This window comes from Geotrypetes seraphini, chromosome 17, assembly GCF_902459505.1.
Source record: "Geotrypetes seraphini chromosome 17, aGeoSer1.1, whole genome shotgun sequence".
Taxonomy (NCBI): domain Eukaryota; kingdom Metazoa; phylum Chordata; class Amphibia; order Gymnophiona; family Dermophiidae; genus Geotrypetes; species Geotrypetes seraphini.
In genome coordinates, this window is record NC_047100.1 from 28,629,229 (window position 1) to 28,645,559 (window position 16,331).

Genomic DNA, 16,331 nt, shown 5'->3' on the forward strand with positions numbered 1-16,331 from the left:
TTTTAGGTAAACATCAAGAATGCTGGCATGTACACTTTACTAGGAAGTAAGAGCTATTTTGTAAAGGTGTAACTCCTCCCCCCTTGCATGTACAAGTTTTAAATTAAACCGAACAGAATACTGTAAGTCAGGGCTGCCCAAGTCCGGTCCTCGAGATCTACTGGCAGCCCAGATTTTCAGGATATCCACAATGAATACCTATGAGATGGATTTGCCTGCACTGCCTCCTTGAGATGCAAATCTATCTCCTGCATATTTATTGTGGCTAGTATGAAAACCTGACCTGGCTCGGGCTCTCGAGGACCGGACTTGCCTCCCCCTGGGCTAGTACCTTGAAACTAGCTCACTGGGCTTTCTGTCCCTTTTAACTTACAGAACTCGGAGCCTTTTCAAGCACTTTCTCTAATGCAAAGAGACCCTTTTCCAGCGGCGGATTCGGTTGGTCGGGGGGGGGGGGTGGAGAGGAGGAGAGACAGAGAGATGAGCAACGGAGCTGGCCCAGTGTGAGCGACCAGCGAGGCACCAGCAGGTCGAACTGGGGGTTCCCCCCACCCCGAATGGACGCTGCCCATTTTCCGATTCAGCTCCAGCCTGCGCTGATGTCACCTGGGCAAATGCTGCCCTTCTCCACCTAATCGAGTGGCAGAAATCGGGAGCGGAAGGATGGCGTCGATAGGGGACTTCGATCCGGTTCACTCCACCGTCCCCGCCACCAAAATCGAGATCACGGCGTCCTGCAGGTAAGAGTTTAGCGGGGCGGGGGGAGCTGCGCGTTAACAGCGCTCCGCGTAGCGCTATTCTACAGGTGCGCGGAGAAAAGTTGCAGCGGGAGCCCCCCCCGACCTCCTCCCCTCCATCATCCCAGCAAGCGGCTTCTGGGATCTAAGGGCAGGGCGAAGAAGCCGCGCTAAGGGGGGGGGGGTTAGCGCGAAAAGTGTTACGCGGACTCCAGCGACAAAGCTGCAAACTCGACCGACTTCTCGGTCTGCCAAGATATAATGAAAGCTGTTCCCGTGAGGACCGAAGATGTCTCTTTTTACAAAAAGAAATATGTTAATAACGCGCTTCCCTATTCTAAGCGTGTAGGGTGCGTTAAGATTTGGCAAGCTCGGAAATCTGGAATCGTCTGTTCCAGTCGTCTTAGTGGCATGAGCAAATCCGGTCTTTTGTTTATAAAGAATGCAATATAGACTCAAAAAGTAGCCCCCCCCCCCAAAGGGAATTTACAGGTGTACACCAGAATTTATCCTTCTGAAATCATTTTCCTAAAAAAAAACAAAAACTACCCACAAAGGAATGGAAAAGTAGCTCCGAGTCATGGAGAGAGAACCCTCCAACCAACTGGCCACCCAACCATCGCTTAATCCTTTGTCCTTTTTAAGCCGATTTTTCGACATTTTTCAAATGGTAAATAGGTGCAAAAAATAACTTAGCTCAAACTTGGTTTCGACATGGCACGTTTCGTTACTCTGCCAACAATATAATCCGCCGTCCTTGGCTAAAGGAACAGCGATGGACGGTATATTTCTCTCGGAAAAGGGCATTCCTCAAAGACCCTCTCGGGCTTGATTGAACTCGGCGCTGAGGTGGTTGGAGGGTTTTCTCTCCTTTTTTTTTTTTTTTGCCCCTCTGTGTCTCGAAGCTATCCTATCATCTGTAAAGCTGGTATCGATATACTTTTCCAATCCTTTGCGAGTAGCGTTTTTGGATATATCCATTGAAGACTTTCACGCCCCATTATACATCTTCTGATATCATTCTCTTTCCTTGAGATATTTTTTTGACTCTTTCTTCATTTTCTGGGAGTTGCAGTGGCAGAGATAATCGATCATTTTGTTTCCCTGTAGGCGTCTCTGGCCCAATAAGTTTTTTTTTTAATATAGGTTTTGATTGTAATTAATTCAAGCGGTACCTGAAATAAAGGTAGCCGAGGATGCAGCCTTGCCACCTTTGTCGAAAGGAGTCTAATATCGGTTCCGGAACTATTTGCTAAGTAGCCGGAAAAGTGAAGGCTGGAAATAAACGGCTACCCAGAAACCCTTGTGGAGACCTAAAAATAATGTGTTCAGGGGAGCGGATGCCCCCCATTGCTCCTAAACCGTAAGCAGATGTGATGCATCCCGTATCAGTGGGGTCTCGCAGACTGAAGAAAATCATTAGGTTATAAGTGGAACGAAGGGGCAGGAAGGAATGTTACATGTGTAGGAAACCTCGGCTTTCAGGTTGATTTGAAATTTGATAATATCACCTATAAAACTTCAAAGCGACGTACATAATTAAAAAAACAAAAACATAGTCATTAAATTGCAGGTTAAAATCTAGACAGAATCGGACAAGGACTAACTTGATAACAAAAGAGACTGGGCTAGAACTACAATAATTATGGGAAAATAACAGTTCAGAACGACCAGCCGTCCAGAGGATACGAGAGCAACGGTAAAAGCCATTGAATTTCACAAAGGTCTGGACACGACCAGTTTTATTTAGCAAACTGTTGAGACTCTTTTAAAAAAAATGCAGACGAAGGTTAAGGAATGGATGCTCCCCCCCCCCCCCCCCCTCCACACGTGCTGCATTTTAATGCCCATTGCAAACCGGCTTCCAGCAGCTCCATAGATACAGTCCGCTCACCTGAGTCCACACGGGTTCAGCTTCAAGAGACGGGCAGCGAGGCTGCTCTCTGCATGAAATAGGGTTACCATATGGCTCCAGAAAAAGGAGGGCGGATTGAGGCATCGGGGCTTTACTTCCGTCCTCCTTTTCTGAAGCCATAGACCTATCATTTTGCCTAGGTACCTAGTGGTCTATCCTTCCTTATTGTAGAGTGTCAAGCAAAGCTCATTTTTATTCAAAGGTTCCGGTATCTGCTTTAAGCTGATATCGGGATTTTCCTCATTTTGTGTTGCATAGACCATCAAGAGAAACTAGAAACTTCTACTTATTTGCTTATCCCAAAATTAATGGGTGTAGATATAAGACCTTCTTAGATAGGACCCTAGCAACAATCTTGGTTAGGTAAATGTATTAAGCAAGCAATGTTATCCTATTGCAGTTTTCGGAAATTAATTAAGACCCCTTTGTTCAATAAGTTTATTACTTAGTGAGTTTTATTATTGAAATTCTATTTTACAAATATTTGTATTATTGTATTTTGCCGATTGTCCAGCTCTTTTTAGTGTAAACCGCCTAGAACTTTTGGTTATGGCGGTATAAAAGAGTAAAGTTATCATTATTATTAAAATACACACCAGGATGTCGCGTGAAGGGAAGAGGATTTCCTGGGTCTTGTGGAGAGGCCTTTTGGAAGCAGTCTTTCCTCTTGAATCTGGATAAAGCTCGTTTTATAAGCATAAGACGACCTATCTAAGGCTTGTGAAGGGACAATTGACGGAAACTACTCCATAAAACCGATGAGCAGAAGGAGCCGCCTGTGTTTTTCTATCTTAGGACAGAGTACGTTCGATTTTCCATGAAGTTTCTTTTGCCAGCAGAGAAGCAGTACTTGGTGTAGTGGAAATAATTTTAATCTACCTAAATCTGGATGTCTCGCTGCAGGGAATTCATAGGAGCAGTAGCATAGTGAGGGCGAGAGACATTCTGGGTGGGGGGTGGGGGGGGCGGGAGGGGGCCCTTCTCCCCTTCTCCCCCTTTCCTGTCTGCCGCGCATGCCTTCCCTTCACTTGTACCTGAGGTTGGTGTTGTTGCTCCGTCGGCTCTGCCTCCGACATCACTTCCCACGCGCAGCATCCGGAAGTGATGTCGGTGGGGGAGAGCAGATGGGGGTCGCGAAGAGGACGTTGCCCGCCGCGAGCGACAACTTCAGCTAGAGGTATAGGGAAAGGAAGGGGGCACAGAGGAGAGCGGGGTGCTGGGTGCCCCCACCAACATGGCGCCTGCATAGGAGTGAATGTCAAAGAAGTTGCCTATGTCATATGAGGGAGAAATAACAACCTGGTGGAAATTTGTCGTCCAATGCTTGTCGTGCTGTGTAACACTGCCATGATTGTCATGTTATATTTTATCATGTTTTGTTATGTTTGTAAACTTGTAACCCATTCTCAGCTCCTGGGAGGACGGAATATAAAACCAAATAAATAAATATTAGGTTTTTTTTTTCTTTACTCCTTTTTCTGCCTCTTATGCTCAAGAATGTCTTAAATCTCTAAAACATGTAAAAAAAACTTGCATAGGCAACTTCGGTACATCCGGGGTGGGGGGGATCGAGGGGGAGGTCCACCCTGGGCACCATGTTGATGAGGGTGTCAGCACCCCTCCTCCTCTCCGTTCCCTGACCTGAGCGCCACAACTTCATCATGTTCCTCGCAACCGCATCGGCTCTCCCGCTTCGGCTCCTCACTTCTGGGAGGGAGAGCCAGCTGGGCTCGTGAGGAGCGTGTTGATGTTGTTACCCATGGCAACGAACAGCTAGAGGTATGGGGGAAGGGGACACGCGCACGACAAGATGGGGGTCAGTGAGGAGGCAGTGATTATGGCGGGGGAGGGGTGCTTCTCACCCTCGCTATACCACTGAGTATACCCAAAGTAGTCAGAAGTGTACAAAAATGTAGCTAGACCTACTTTTAAGAAAGGTTTGGATAAGTTCCTGGAGGAAAAGTCCATAGTCTGTTATTGAGAAAGAAATGGGGGAAGCCACTGCTTGGCCTGGATCGATAACATGGAACGTTGCTACTCTTTGGGGTTCCAGAATCTTGCTATTCTTTGAGATTCTTCCTGGAATCTTGATACTCTTTCGGGTTCTAGAATCTTTTGTTACTCTTTGGGGTTCTAGAATCTTTACTCTTTGGGGTTCTGGAATTTTGCTACTCCTTGGGTTTTGGCCAGGTACTAGGAACCTAGATTGGGCTACTGGGCTTAATGGACCATTGGTCTGACCCGGTAAGGCTATTCCTTTGTTCTTATGATGATAAATACTGTATTTGATTTGAAGGGATTTCAACTCATTGAGAATTCAAATATTTCTATGAACTTTGCCTTGTTTCTGTGCTTAGAAAACAGAATATAATGGCCAAAGCGCCTCCCCTGCCCCCCTTCCACACTTATTCTGCTCATTAGCTGTTCTTGCTGCAATGCTGGTTTCCAGCTTCCCGGCTAATATTCTGCATTCTTCAATCTCACTATTGTTTTCTGGCCCCACCACTTTCATGTGAACATTTGTTTTTCAGCCTCAACCTTTTGCAAAAAAGGACCAAGGATGGGAAGGAGGGTAACTCCTCTGTATCAGAGGACTAGCCCCATGAATGCAATCAATTCAGTCGAAATAGGAGTCACCGTGCCTCAAAGAAAGCCTTTCAATCTTCTCTATCCTATTACATTTGAAATTCAAATGCCTTCATCTTTCTCTCCATCATCTTGTGTTTTTGTTGGGGGTTTGTTTTTTTTCTTTCCTTGAAACTTCTCTCAAGATCTCCAACCTCTTCCTCTTTGTGCCATAGGTTAAACGAATTTCTCCTGCAAATGTGTTTTATCTATTTATACATCAGTGTAGTCTTTCACTAAAAGGAAATACAAAAATTGGACTCGGTAGAAAGCTAGAGCTTTCTTTTTTTTACTCTGTAGCATCTCCTCCGCCTCCACTTTTCCAGGTACTTCTTCCTGGTTAGATTTCAACATATGGAACTTTCTAAGTCTTGTCTTTATCAACTCATTCTAATCCCTCTCCACAAAACTTCCCTTTCCAGTGGTCCTTCAAGCTTCATCTTTTATGTACTAATATATACACGTTCTCAATAAATGCTAAACTGCAGACTAGAGAATGACACGGGGACCCCCACAGGAACTCGATTTCCCCATCCTGTCCTTGTGAGTTTTGTCACTGTCCCTGTCCCATTCCTGTAAGCTCTGCCTTCACCGCACAATCCTTGAACACTTATGATTTTAAAGTGTTTGAGGCTTGTGCAGATGAAGACGGAGTTTAGGCATTGGTGGAACGATGCATTATGACATCACAATCTGAGCTCTAGAATGTTGCTACTTAGGATTTGAAAGTGTTTGAGGTTTGCACAGATGAGGACGGAGCTTAGGCATTGGTGGAATGAGCCACTATGACATCACAAGCTCAGCTCTGCTTCCCAAAGACTGAAACTCTTCACCCTACTACTATGAATTATTTCTATAGCATTATCAGACGTACAGAGTCACAAAGAAGAAGACAGTCCCTGCTCCAAAGAGCTTACAATCTAATCAGGTAAGATAGGCAAACAGGATGTCATGGATACAGTTAAGGGGACCATTTAATCGGCTGGCTGGGTTGGAAGGCAGAGAAGTAGGGTTAAGGATTGAAAGTTATATCAAAAAGGTGGGTTTTCAGTCTGCTTTTAAAAAAGGGAAGGGAAGGGGCTTGACGGACAAACTCGGGTAATTTATTCCAGACATAGGGGGCAGCTAGATAAAAGGAACGAAGTCTGGAATTGGCAGTGGAGGAGAAGGGTAAAGTTAAGAGTAACTTCTCTGAGGAACGGAGTTCTCTGGGAGGTGTATGAGGAGAGATATTGAGGGGCGGCAGAATGAACCGACTTGTAGGCCAGCAATAAGATGCATGCAAATAAATTTCATAATATTCAGTAAGAATATTCAATACCAGTGCCCTAAAGGGAAAGATGGCGAGGGATGATGTCAGAGAAGCCCAGACTGTTGTAGACTGCTCACGGTCCAGTGGTTTCTAATGAAATGCGCATGAGATAGTTACACATGTGATTGTTGATCTCGGTGGGATGGGCGTGGCGATGTCCGTCCTGTGCTGTCCCTTGAGTCACTCCAGCACCTCCAACATATTGTTGATGCTGAGCAAATGAATAATTTACAGGCATAAATCTTCACTGACCGGCTTCACATATCCAGAGACAGCTTAAAAACCTTTCTAGAAGTCTGACCCAAAAAATGCTGCAATGCATGAACATAGAGGCTTAAGAATCGGGCAGTAAAGGAGTCTGAAAGGCAGCTGCTGGCTGAATTTTCTAACAAGGCTTCTGTGACCCAAGTCCACAATTTCCAGAAGGGGAAAAAAAAAAAAATCCATGAAAGTGCAAAAAGCTAAACTAAACTAAACCTTAGGTTTGTATACCGCATCATCTCTACATTCGCAAAGTTCGACATGATTAACAGGAGTTAGGGTAGAAAGGAACTCCAGAGGAGGGAAGGATGAAGAGGAAATTTAGAGGACTACAATAATCAGAGAAGGAGGAAGAGTTACATTTTTGAGAATAACCAGGTTTTCAGATGTTTACAGAAGAGTTGGAGGGAGCTCAGATTCCTAAGAGGGGAGGTAAGGTTGTTCCAGAGCTCAGGGATTCTGAAAGGGAGGGAAGGACCTAGTTTTCCTATGAGAGAAACGCCTTTTAGAGAGGGAAAGGAAAGTTTCAGTTTTTGGGTGGATCTGGTGGAATTAGGGTGAGAGGAGTTCCAAGAAAGAGGAATGAAGGGAGGGAGGATGTCGTGTAGGATCTTGAAAGTGAGGCAGGCACATCTGAAGTGGACTCTGGAGATTATCGGAAACCAGTGGAGCTTGGACAAAAGCGGTGAGACGTGGTCAAATTTGCTTTTTGCGAAGATAAGCTTAGCAGCGGCATTCTGAATCCGCTGGAGTCTTTGAAGGTTTTTCTTTGTTAGGCTTAGGTAGATAAGAGTTGCAGTAGTCCAGTCTGGAAAGGATGGTGGATTGGACAAGGACGGCAAAGTGTTTTTGATGGAAACAGGTTCTCACTTTCCTCAGCATGTGAAGGCTGAAGAAACATTTTTTTCTTAGGGAGTTGAGGTGGTCGTTGAAGGAAAGTGTAGAGTCAATGATGACTCCCAGAATTTTACTTGAGTATTCAAGATGCAGAGTGGGGACAGAGGGATGGAGGTGGGCAGTTGGTCCAATTTTGGGCCGAGCCAGAGAAGTTTTGTTTTGGATTCGTTCAGTTTCATCTGCACAGTGTGGGCCCAGGATTGAAGGTTAATGTGATAATGTGATCCTTTAGACCACCAGCCAGTCGGCTTTCCAGGACATCCCTAATGAATATGCATGAGAGAGATTTGCATAGAATGGAAGTGAAGGGTTTGCAAATCTCTCTCATGCATATTCATTAGAGATTTCTTGGAACCCGACTGGCTGGGGATCCCCCAGGACAGGATTGGCAACCACTGCTTTAGAACACAGCCCCCATAATGCATCTGACACCCAAACATGCCTAGGTCCTCTCGTCAAGCTTACCACAGTTTTAAAATGGTATATCGCAGGGCGTGCTGAGGCATCTCATGATAAATTGCCATTTGCGCATGCGCTACTCCTGCCGGTGGCGTAGCGAGAGTGGGAGGTGCCCAGGGTGGTGTGTTGCCCCTCACTCTCTTATCCGCCCCCCCCCAATGCCACACACACACTCCTTCCCTTCCCCCATACCCGTTTTTGTTAACTTGCTGCCCGTGCCAGCATCTGACAACCTTTCCTAGTGGTGGGACCCAGAAGTAACATCAGAGGGCAGCACCGAGGGCCGGTGCCAGCTGCTGCTTGCTCCAATGAAGGGGAATTGAAGGTGCACGCACAGTGAAGGGAGGAAAGGGGAACTAGTGGGGGGAGGGGGGGGCGCGAAGTCTCAAGTTTTCAAGGTTCATTAAAAATTTGATATAATCGCTTATCTGGACTTCTAAGTGAATTACAAATAAAAAGAAACATCAATTGTAAAAACACAGACTAAAATTTTACATAATTTTAAAACAGTGCTAAACGAATAAGGTTAGACTAACTTGAGAGCAAAAGGTATATGGGTAGGAAATTCAATTGAAATAAGAGAGGAGGCCATTTAGGGGGTCGTTTATAAGGCGTAGAATATGAGAGGCGCTGGCTCAGCCCACCAAGATGGTGTCCAGGCTGATCTAACCGCCACTGACTCCTGCGCTAAAAAAAAAAAAAATTATTTTTTTAGCCAAAGGGGTGTGTCGGGAAGGGGTGGGAGTGGGAATTTCTGGGCGAATCATTGCAGCTACATTACCGCGCACTGATTAGTGAAGGATTTCGAAAGAGATGGCATAAAGAGCAAGATTAGCACATGGCCATTAAATCGGAAAATGGGAAATCCAGCTATTTTTTTTCTAGCCGCTGAAAAAAAAATGTAGTTGTGGCATGCGAGGACACGCCAAGGCCACTTGTTGCCATCGTGTCGTAAAAGGGCCTTTTGGCAAAAGATGTTTCAAGTGGGGCCGATCACCAGGCTTTCTACATTAATCGCCCGGTTGGTAAACTGACCTGCAGATTTCTACCATTCCCCCCCTTCCCCCCCAAAAAAATCTGGACTTAAAAATTTCCTGACAAAAAAGTATATTATTATTATCATCATCAAAAGATTTCATCCTCCTGTTTTGTCAGGAGATTATCGCCTCTCATGTTATACAAATTACAGTACTTGTGTACACACAATCTGAGTCAGGTCAACCAAAGACCATTTTTAGCTCATGGCTCATACTCTATAAAGGGGATGGAGCTCCTCTCGTATGAGGAAAGACTAAAACTGTTAGGGCTCTTTACCTTGGAAAAGAGACGGCTGAGGGGAGATAGGATTGAAGTCTACAAAATCCTGAGTGGAGTAGAATGGGTACAAGTGGATCGATTTTTCACTCCGTCAAAAATTACAAAGACTAGAGGACACTCAATGAAGTTACAGGGAAATACTTTTAAAACCAATAGGAGGAAATATTTTTTCACTCAGAGAATAGTTGAGCTCTGGAACGCATTGCTAGAGGTTGTGGTAAGAGTGGTTAAGTGGACAAGTTCCCGGAGGAAAAGTCCATACTCCGCTATTGAGACAGACAAGGGGGAGGCCGCTGCTTGCCCTGGATTAGTGGCATGGAATGTTGCTGCTCTTCGGGTTTGGCCAGGTACTGGGGACCTGGATTGGCCACCATGAGAACGGGCTACTGGACTTGATGAACCCTTGGTCTGACCCAGTAATGTTATTCTTATGATCCTAGTAAAAATGCAAGAAGTGAAGTGAATGTATAATTAGTAAATTTAGTTTGTAAGCAGTATAAACGTATTGAATAATGAAACATGCTTGGAACATTTCTGTTATGTTCATCCTTCTGCTTTTTCATGGCAACCAGCTATGTTGCACAATCATATCAAAAACCCTCATTCTCAAAAAATTATCCAGTTTTCTTTAGTTAGTAAAAAAAAAAAAAAACATTTCCGGCTCAATGCAGTGCTGTACAGTTGCTCTGGGAGATGCCTAAGTTCAATTCCCAGGACTGGCTTCTGCCCTCGGGTCAGCCTGGACTGAAGACAGTGGAGCAGCGTTAAGAGTGTGGGGGCAGAGGGGCTTCAGTCATGAAAGAACAGCGCGCTTAGTGGTCGGATTAGGAGTTGCAGCCATGGTTTGTAGTCCCTGCTCAAGGTCTGTTGTGCTATATCTGAGCTAGATTTTTTTTTTTTAATTGGAGGAGGGGCGAGGACATGGCAAACAAAAGCTCATGTCTCCAAAGCCCCTTTTAAGGACTGGTTTTACTAGAGCTTGAGGATCAAGAAGAAACTTCCGGAAGAAACAAAAATTCGGTACCCAACTTTCCTTGGCACAAGATTTAATATAAATATAAAAGTCAGAGTCGCCCTCCACTACAAGCGAATCTTCCACTCTATGCTAACTTATCTGGGTGTAAAAGCCTGGAATGGCCTCCCAGAATCAATCAGGAAGGAGACAAACTATACCGCATTCAGGAAAAAACTGAAGACTCACCTCTTTGACGACTACCACCACCTCCTCCTAGGCCCCTCCCCTTGCTTCTCCGAACCCCTCTTCCCCGCTCCTTTTTCCTCTTCCTCTTTGATCTGTCGCCTTGAGCTTGTATAGGTTTGTGCGACTCACAAATGGAAGATTAGATTAGATTCTCCATATTAATCAAAGAACACCGTATTTTTTTCTACCTGCTCTATGGAGGTTTTTTTCAAGCATGCTTTAATTAATTTATTTGTTTATGAGCTTGTAACTACTGTAGTCTCGCTAATTCCCTTTTTCCGATTCTTTATTTTATGGTATAAAACTGAAATTTATGTCTTAAAAAAAACTTATGTCATGGAGGACAAAGGGATTGAGGGGTACAGATAGGAGTAGAGGTAGGTATTAGGGATAGGATTAGAGGCAGTTACAAAATTAGTCAGGGACACTATTCAGGCAATTAGGCCTGATGGGCCGCCGCGAGAGCGGACCGCTGGGCAGGATGGACCTCTGGTCTGCCCCAGCGGAGGCAACTTCTTATGTTCTTATGTTCTCTTTTTTTTTTTTTTAATATAGCATCAACCTAATTCAAGGTCAGATTTTGATCCAAGCTTGACGGTCCAGTTCCACTTACCCTCCCATGGCTTCTGGTACTTGTATAGCTGAAAGTAAAGCCTAGGACCTCCTCCTATCACATAATGTGTAACTGGGTGGGCATGGCTGCCTGGGAAAAGAAAAAAAAAAATTGCCCCCTGCCTGGCAAGCTGTTTGCTAGGGTCACTTGAGTGGTAGTCATAATCTTAGACCTTTATTATTTATTTATTTTTAAAACTTTATTAACCGCTGGAGTCGCAACGGTTTCCATATAAAAATACCATAAGACAAATAATACGTATCACTCTTAAAAACAATATCAAAACACATAAGAATCCTATATGGTATCCTCCCTCCCTTTATCCCTCTTTCTTGGAATTCCTCAAACCCTAATACCACCAGATCCTCCCACAAATTAAAACTATCCTTCCCCTCGCTAAAAGGCATTTCCCACACAGGAAAGCTAGGGACCTCCCTCCACTTCAAAATCACTGAGCTCTGGAACAACCTTACCTCTCCTCTTCGGAACTTGAGCTCTCTCCAAGTTTTCCGCAAACATCTGAAAACCTGGCTTTTCTCAAAAAATGTAAGTCTCCCTCCAACTTAGGAATCAAGGAAACTCTTATCTCTTGGCATCCCAAGTCCTCTAAATTTTCTTCACACTTCTACCTCCAACCCTCTGTTGTAGTTCCTTCCTATTTCTCCTACTGTAAACCGCGCCGAGCTCTACGAACGTGGAGATGATGCAGTATACAAACATAAGGATTAGACTAGATAAGAAATAAAACCTACAGATTCTTCAATAACATATAAGGTTACATGTGCCCAAAATACCCAAACATTTTCAGGAAAGACAAATCAAAAGTATGCGTCTACAAAACAGTTTGGTTTGCAGCATCTTCTTAAAGCTATAAGGATCTGCACGTAATCTTGGCCAGTAAGCTGATTCCAATATGACATCCCAGCAGTAGAAAACATTTGAAGTTGAGCTGCCACATATCTTACATTGTCAACTGTCAGTGCTACCAGTTTCATGCCCCCCTCTAGACAGAACATCAATGACTGGGAAAGACCAGGAATCAGCAACTCTCCGGCAAAATTGTTGAAAACCATTAGCAATGCCTCGTTCGCAGCTCTGAGAGGAAAAGTGGGGGAATGCAGCCATAATTGCGTTTTTTTATCTCTGACATTGAAAGTCCTGACAGCTAGGCCATTACAGATGTACATGATTTAAAAGAGGTAAATAATAATCATTTAAAAAAAAAAGAACATGATTATTTCTCAGCATTTGCCTGAGCCAGTAGCTGGCTGTGCCATTATCTGGGCAATGGGAGCTCCGGCTGCATTCCAGTAGCGCCCAAGGGGTGCAAAGTTAATTACGGTAATTAGGGACTGGGCCAGGGTTTGTTTAATTTTATTTACTATTTGTACAAATGTAATGCTTCCATGGCAACAGCAGGAGGTTATGAAGCGGAGCTATTTTAATGACTGTCCAGAGTTCCATCAGTAATTAAGATCAAATGTTTTTAATTCCGTGGAAGAGATTTCTATGCAAATAATTCCCCAACTCCCAACCCGATATACCATTTTCCACAAAAGGATTCCTTCTCCTCCTCCTCCTCCCACCGTATAATCTAAAAACATAAGAATAGCATTACTGGGTCAAACCAATGGTCCATCAAGCCCATTAGCCCATTCTCACGGTGGCCAATCCAGGTCACTAGTACCTGGCCAAAACCCAAGGAGTAGCAATATTCCATGCTGCCGATCCAGGGCAAGCAGTGGCTTCCCTCGTGTCTTTCTCAATAACAGACTATGGACTTTTCCTCCAGGAACTTGTCCAAACCGTTCTTAAAACCAGCTGCATCAGGATGCCCAGGGCCAGGTTTCTTCTATGCAAATGTCTCTTAATCCTGAGGGATATTCAGAGATGCAATCTAGACTTTGTCCTAGAATTTTTCACTTTGTTGGAAGGTCCGCCTCAAAGGGAAACATTTTGCACCAAACTTTTATGAGCAGGTAGAAATTCGTGTCTTGGAAAAGAATAAAGCAAAATGACCAGAGCTGAAGAAAGGAGAAGATAAATCATTTTAGATACCCTAAATATCGCCAAGGGCAGGGGCGGTTTCAGACACGTGGGTGGAAGCTGTAATTCATGGCAAAGATCCAGCCCTTCCTTAGGGATGCCAAGACAAGAGGCTTTTATCATGGGATGGCTCACAGATAATAGCACACATACGTCATTATTTAAACGGGATTAATTAATGCAGAGGCACCACAATGAAATTTTAGAGTGCAAATCTCAGGTTTTGAACATCAAACCGCAGCCTTGATGAATAGTGATTCATTAGCATTACCAAAGCCTTTGATCCATTTGTGCGTCTCACGGAACAGACTAATTATCAGTTATACTGCTTAATCTGTGGAGAGGACAGTAAATCTTGTTGAGTTTGCCGAGGGCACCATAAGGCTGAAGAATGGGCCTACGTTTGCAAGGTTGTGAACAGGGCAGTTGGCCTCGGGCTACAGGGTGCGCCAAGCCCTGACTGAAGCTGAAGAAGATCCAGCTTGCTGGTGGCATCTAAGCCTGCCTCCTTCCCGAAGTTATGCTCTAGGTCCCAGCATGGTTTTTAAAAACAAGAAAAATTGACCCAAGTTTCCACAGAAAAAAATGGTGAAACAATGTTCAAAGTCTTCGCTTTTATTTCTTCAAAGCAACCAAAAAACAGATCGTAAAAACAATTCACATATGTAATGAACGGACCCAACACCTTTTCTCTTATCACTTAACACATGTGATAGGACACACATCTACACATGATCACATTCATTTATTATCGTGATTTGTTCAGAATAGTCTAGGACCCTGAGGAAGGTGTTTTGCCGAAACACAGTCCATGTTTGGTCCGTTCGATGCAAATGTGGCTTGTTTTTGAGTTGCTTTGAAGAGATAAAAGCCAAGACTTTGAACTTTGTTTGTTTCCGTAGTTTTGATTGGTTTTACACCAGCCTTTACCTCCAGTGGCAATGGGGCTAATCTGCCCATTCTCTTCCCTCTGTATCAGCAGAGCCATTGCAAGGGATTAGATGCTCTAGGAAACTTTGGTCTTGTGTTTATCCCGCCCCCCCATTAATCTTTAGACCACCCCCTTGATCTTTCCAACAATCATCAACACCCAACACCATCCTTCCTAGAATATTCCAGATATTGGGCTAGTTGACACCCTATTAGAAACACAGAAACATGATGACAGATAAAGGCCAAATGGCCCATCCAGTCTGCCCATCCGCAGTAACCATTATCTCATCCTCTCTTTAAGAGATTCCATGTGCCTATCCCACACTTTCTTGAATTCAGACACAATCTGTCTCCACCACCTCTTCCTGGAGACTGTTCCACGCATCTACCACCCATTCTGTCCAAATTTTTTTTTTTAACCAGGTACATTAACCACTCTTACCACATCCTCTGGCAATGCGTTTCAGAGCTTAACTATTTGAAAAAAAATATATCCTTATTGATTTTAAAATTATGTCCCTGTAATTTTATCGAGAATCCTCTAGTATTTGTCATTTTTGAGGAAGTAAAAATTCAATCCATTAATACCCATTGTACACCACTCAGGATTTTGTAGACTTCAATCCTATCTCCCCTCAGCCATCTCTTCTCCAAGCTGAAGAGTCCTAACCTCTTTAGGTTTTCCTCATACGAGAGGAGTTCCATCCCCTTTATCATCTTGGTCGCTCTTCTGTGAGCCTTTTCTAGTTCTGCTATATCTTTTTTGAGATAACGCAACCAGTCATGGTGAGGTTGCACCATAGAGCGATACAGAGGCATTATAGCATTCTTAGTCTTATTGACCATCCCTTTTCTAATAATTCCTAGCATCTTATTTGCTTTTTTTGGCCGCTGTTGCACATTGGGTGGAAAGTTTCAGCGTATTGTCTACAATGACACCCAGATCTTTTTCTTGGGTGCTGAACCCCAAGATGGATCCTAGTATCTGGTAACAACAATTTGGGTTATTCTTCCCAAAGGAGACCTTGTGTCTAAACCTGCTCTCGCTGTTGGTCCTTTAAATTTTTTCTCGCGGGCTCTGACTCTAAAATTGCTAGAATAGTAACTTCTTTTCTTCCCCTAGAAATTATTTTTGATGTCCAACATAGGTTTCTAAATTACCACCTATCAGAGCTTCTGTGAGCCACTTACTGTAATTTTGAGACAGGATGTCCAGTCCCCAGTAAATTACACTGAGGAAATGTCATTGCATTTCAAATGCTTGGAACATGTTGGATTGGGGGGGGGGGGGGTTCGTTTCTTTATTGCACACCAAACTGTGAAATATAATTCAGGAGATGTAAGGATTATATACAAGAAAGTTGTGCCTTAGGTGTATTAAGTCTTTTCAATGTATCAATACTGTCTTCCCTCAGCAATTAAACTCTTAGAGGTAAATTAAAGAAAGGCTAATTAAAGTCTATTATTGATATTTAATGCCTAGCCGCATCTTCCGAGATACCGTAAGTGGTAGAGTGTAAAACCATGAACGAATTCAAAAATGTGTGGGACAGGCACAGGGAATGCTTAAATAGAAAGTATATGGAAACACAACATGGCTGTTGAAGTCAATTTAGTACTAGATTCAAATGTCATATGAGGCTATAAGTTGTGGAACAATTTTACATGTGAAACCCACTCTAGATAAATATAAGAGTCCTCTATTTATGATCCTAACAGGTATAGCCATTCAACTGATTACAAGTAATTGGAAAAACCATGATAGAATTAATTATACATTTTGGTGAGTGAATGTGTGCACTACATACAGATACGAACAAATTAACGCAGAATGTAGGGGTTTTAGTGAGGTATTTAATAAAATTTGGAGCCCATTGACTAAATTTGTAAAATCATAATAATGTATTTTCATCATATCTCTTCTTTTCTTTGGTTTATTTATCTTTACACATCCAGGGGGGTGGGGGGTTGGAGGGAGGGGAATAAATATTGATAGTGATATTTGGGTAACTTTA

The 16,331-nt window shown here is 43.5% G+C and overlaps 1 protein-coding gene across 6 annotated transcripts in view; it reads left to right on the plus strand.

Moving 5' to 3' along the window:
• The first annotated feature begins 416 nt into the window (after positions 1 to 416).
• The window catches only part of CPNE9 (copine family member 9), a 151,468-nt gene continuing 135,553 nt past the window's right edge, over positions 417 to 16,331 (plus strand). For all 6 annotated transcript variants that reach the window (XM_033926358.1, XM_033926361.1, XM_033926360.1 and 3 more), the window contains exon 1: positions 417 to 740. In XM_033926358.1, coding sequence (XP_033782249.1) covers positions 664 to 740 — 77 coding nt within the window. In that variant the 5' untranslated portion in view covers positions 417 to 663. The remainder of the gene's footprint in view (positions 741 to 16,331) is intronic.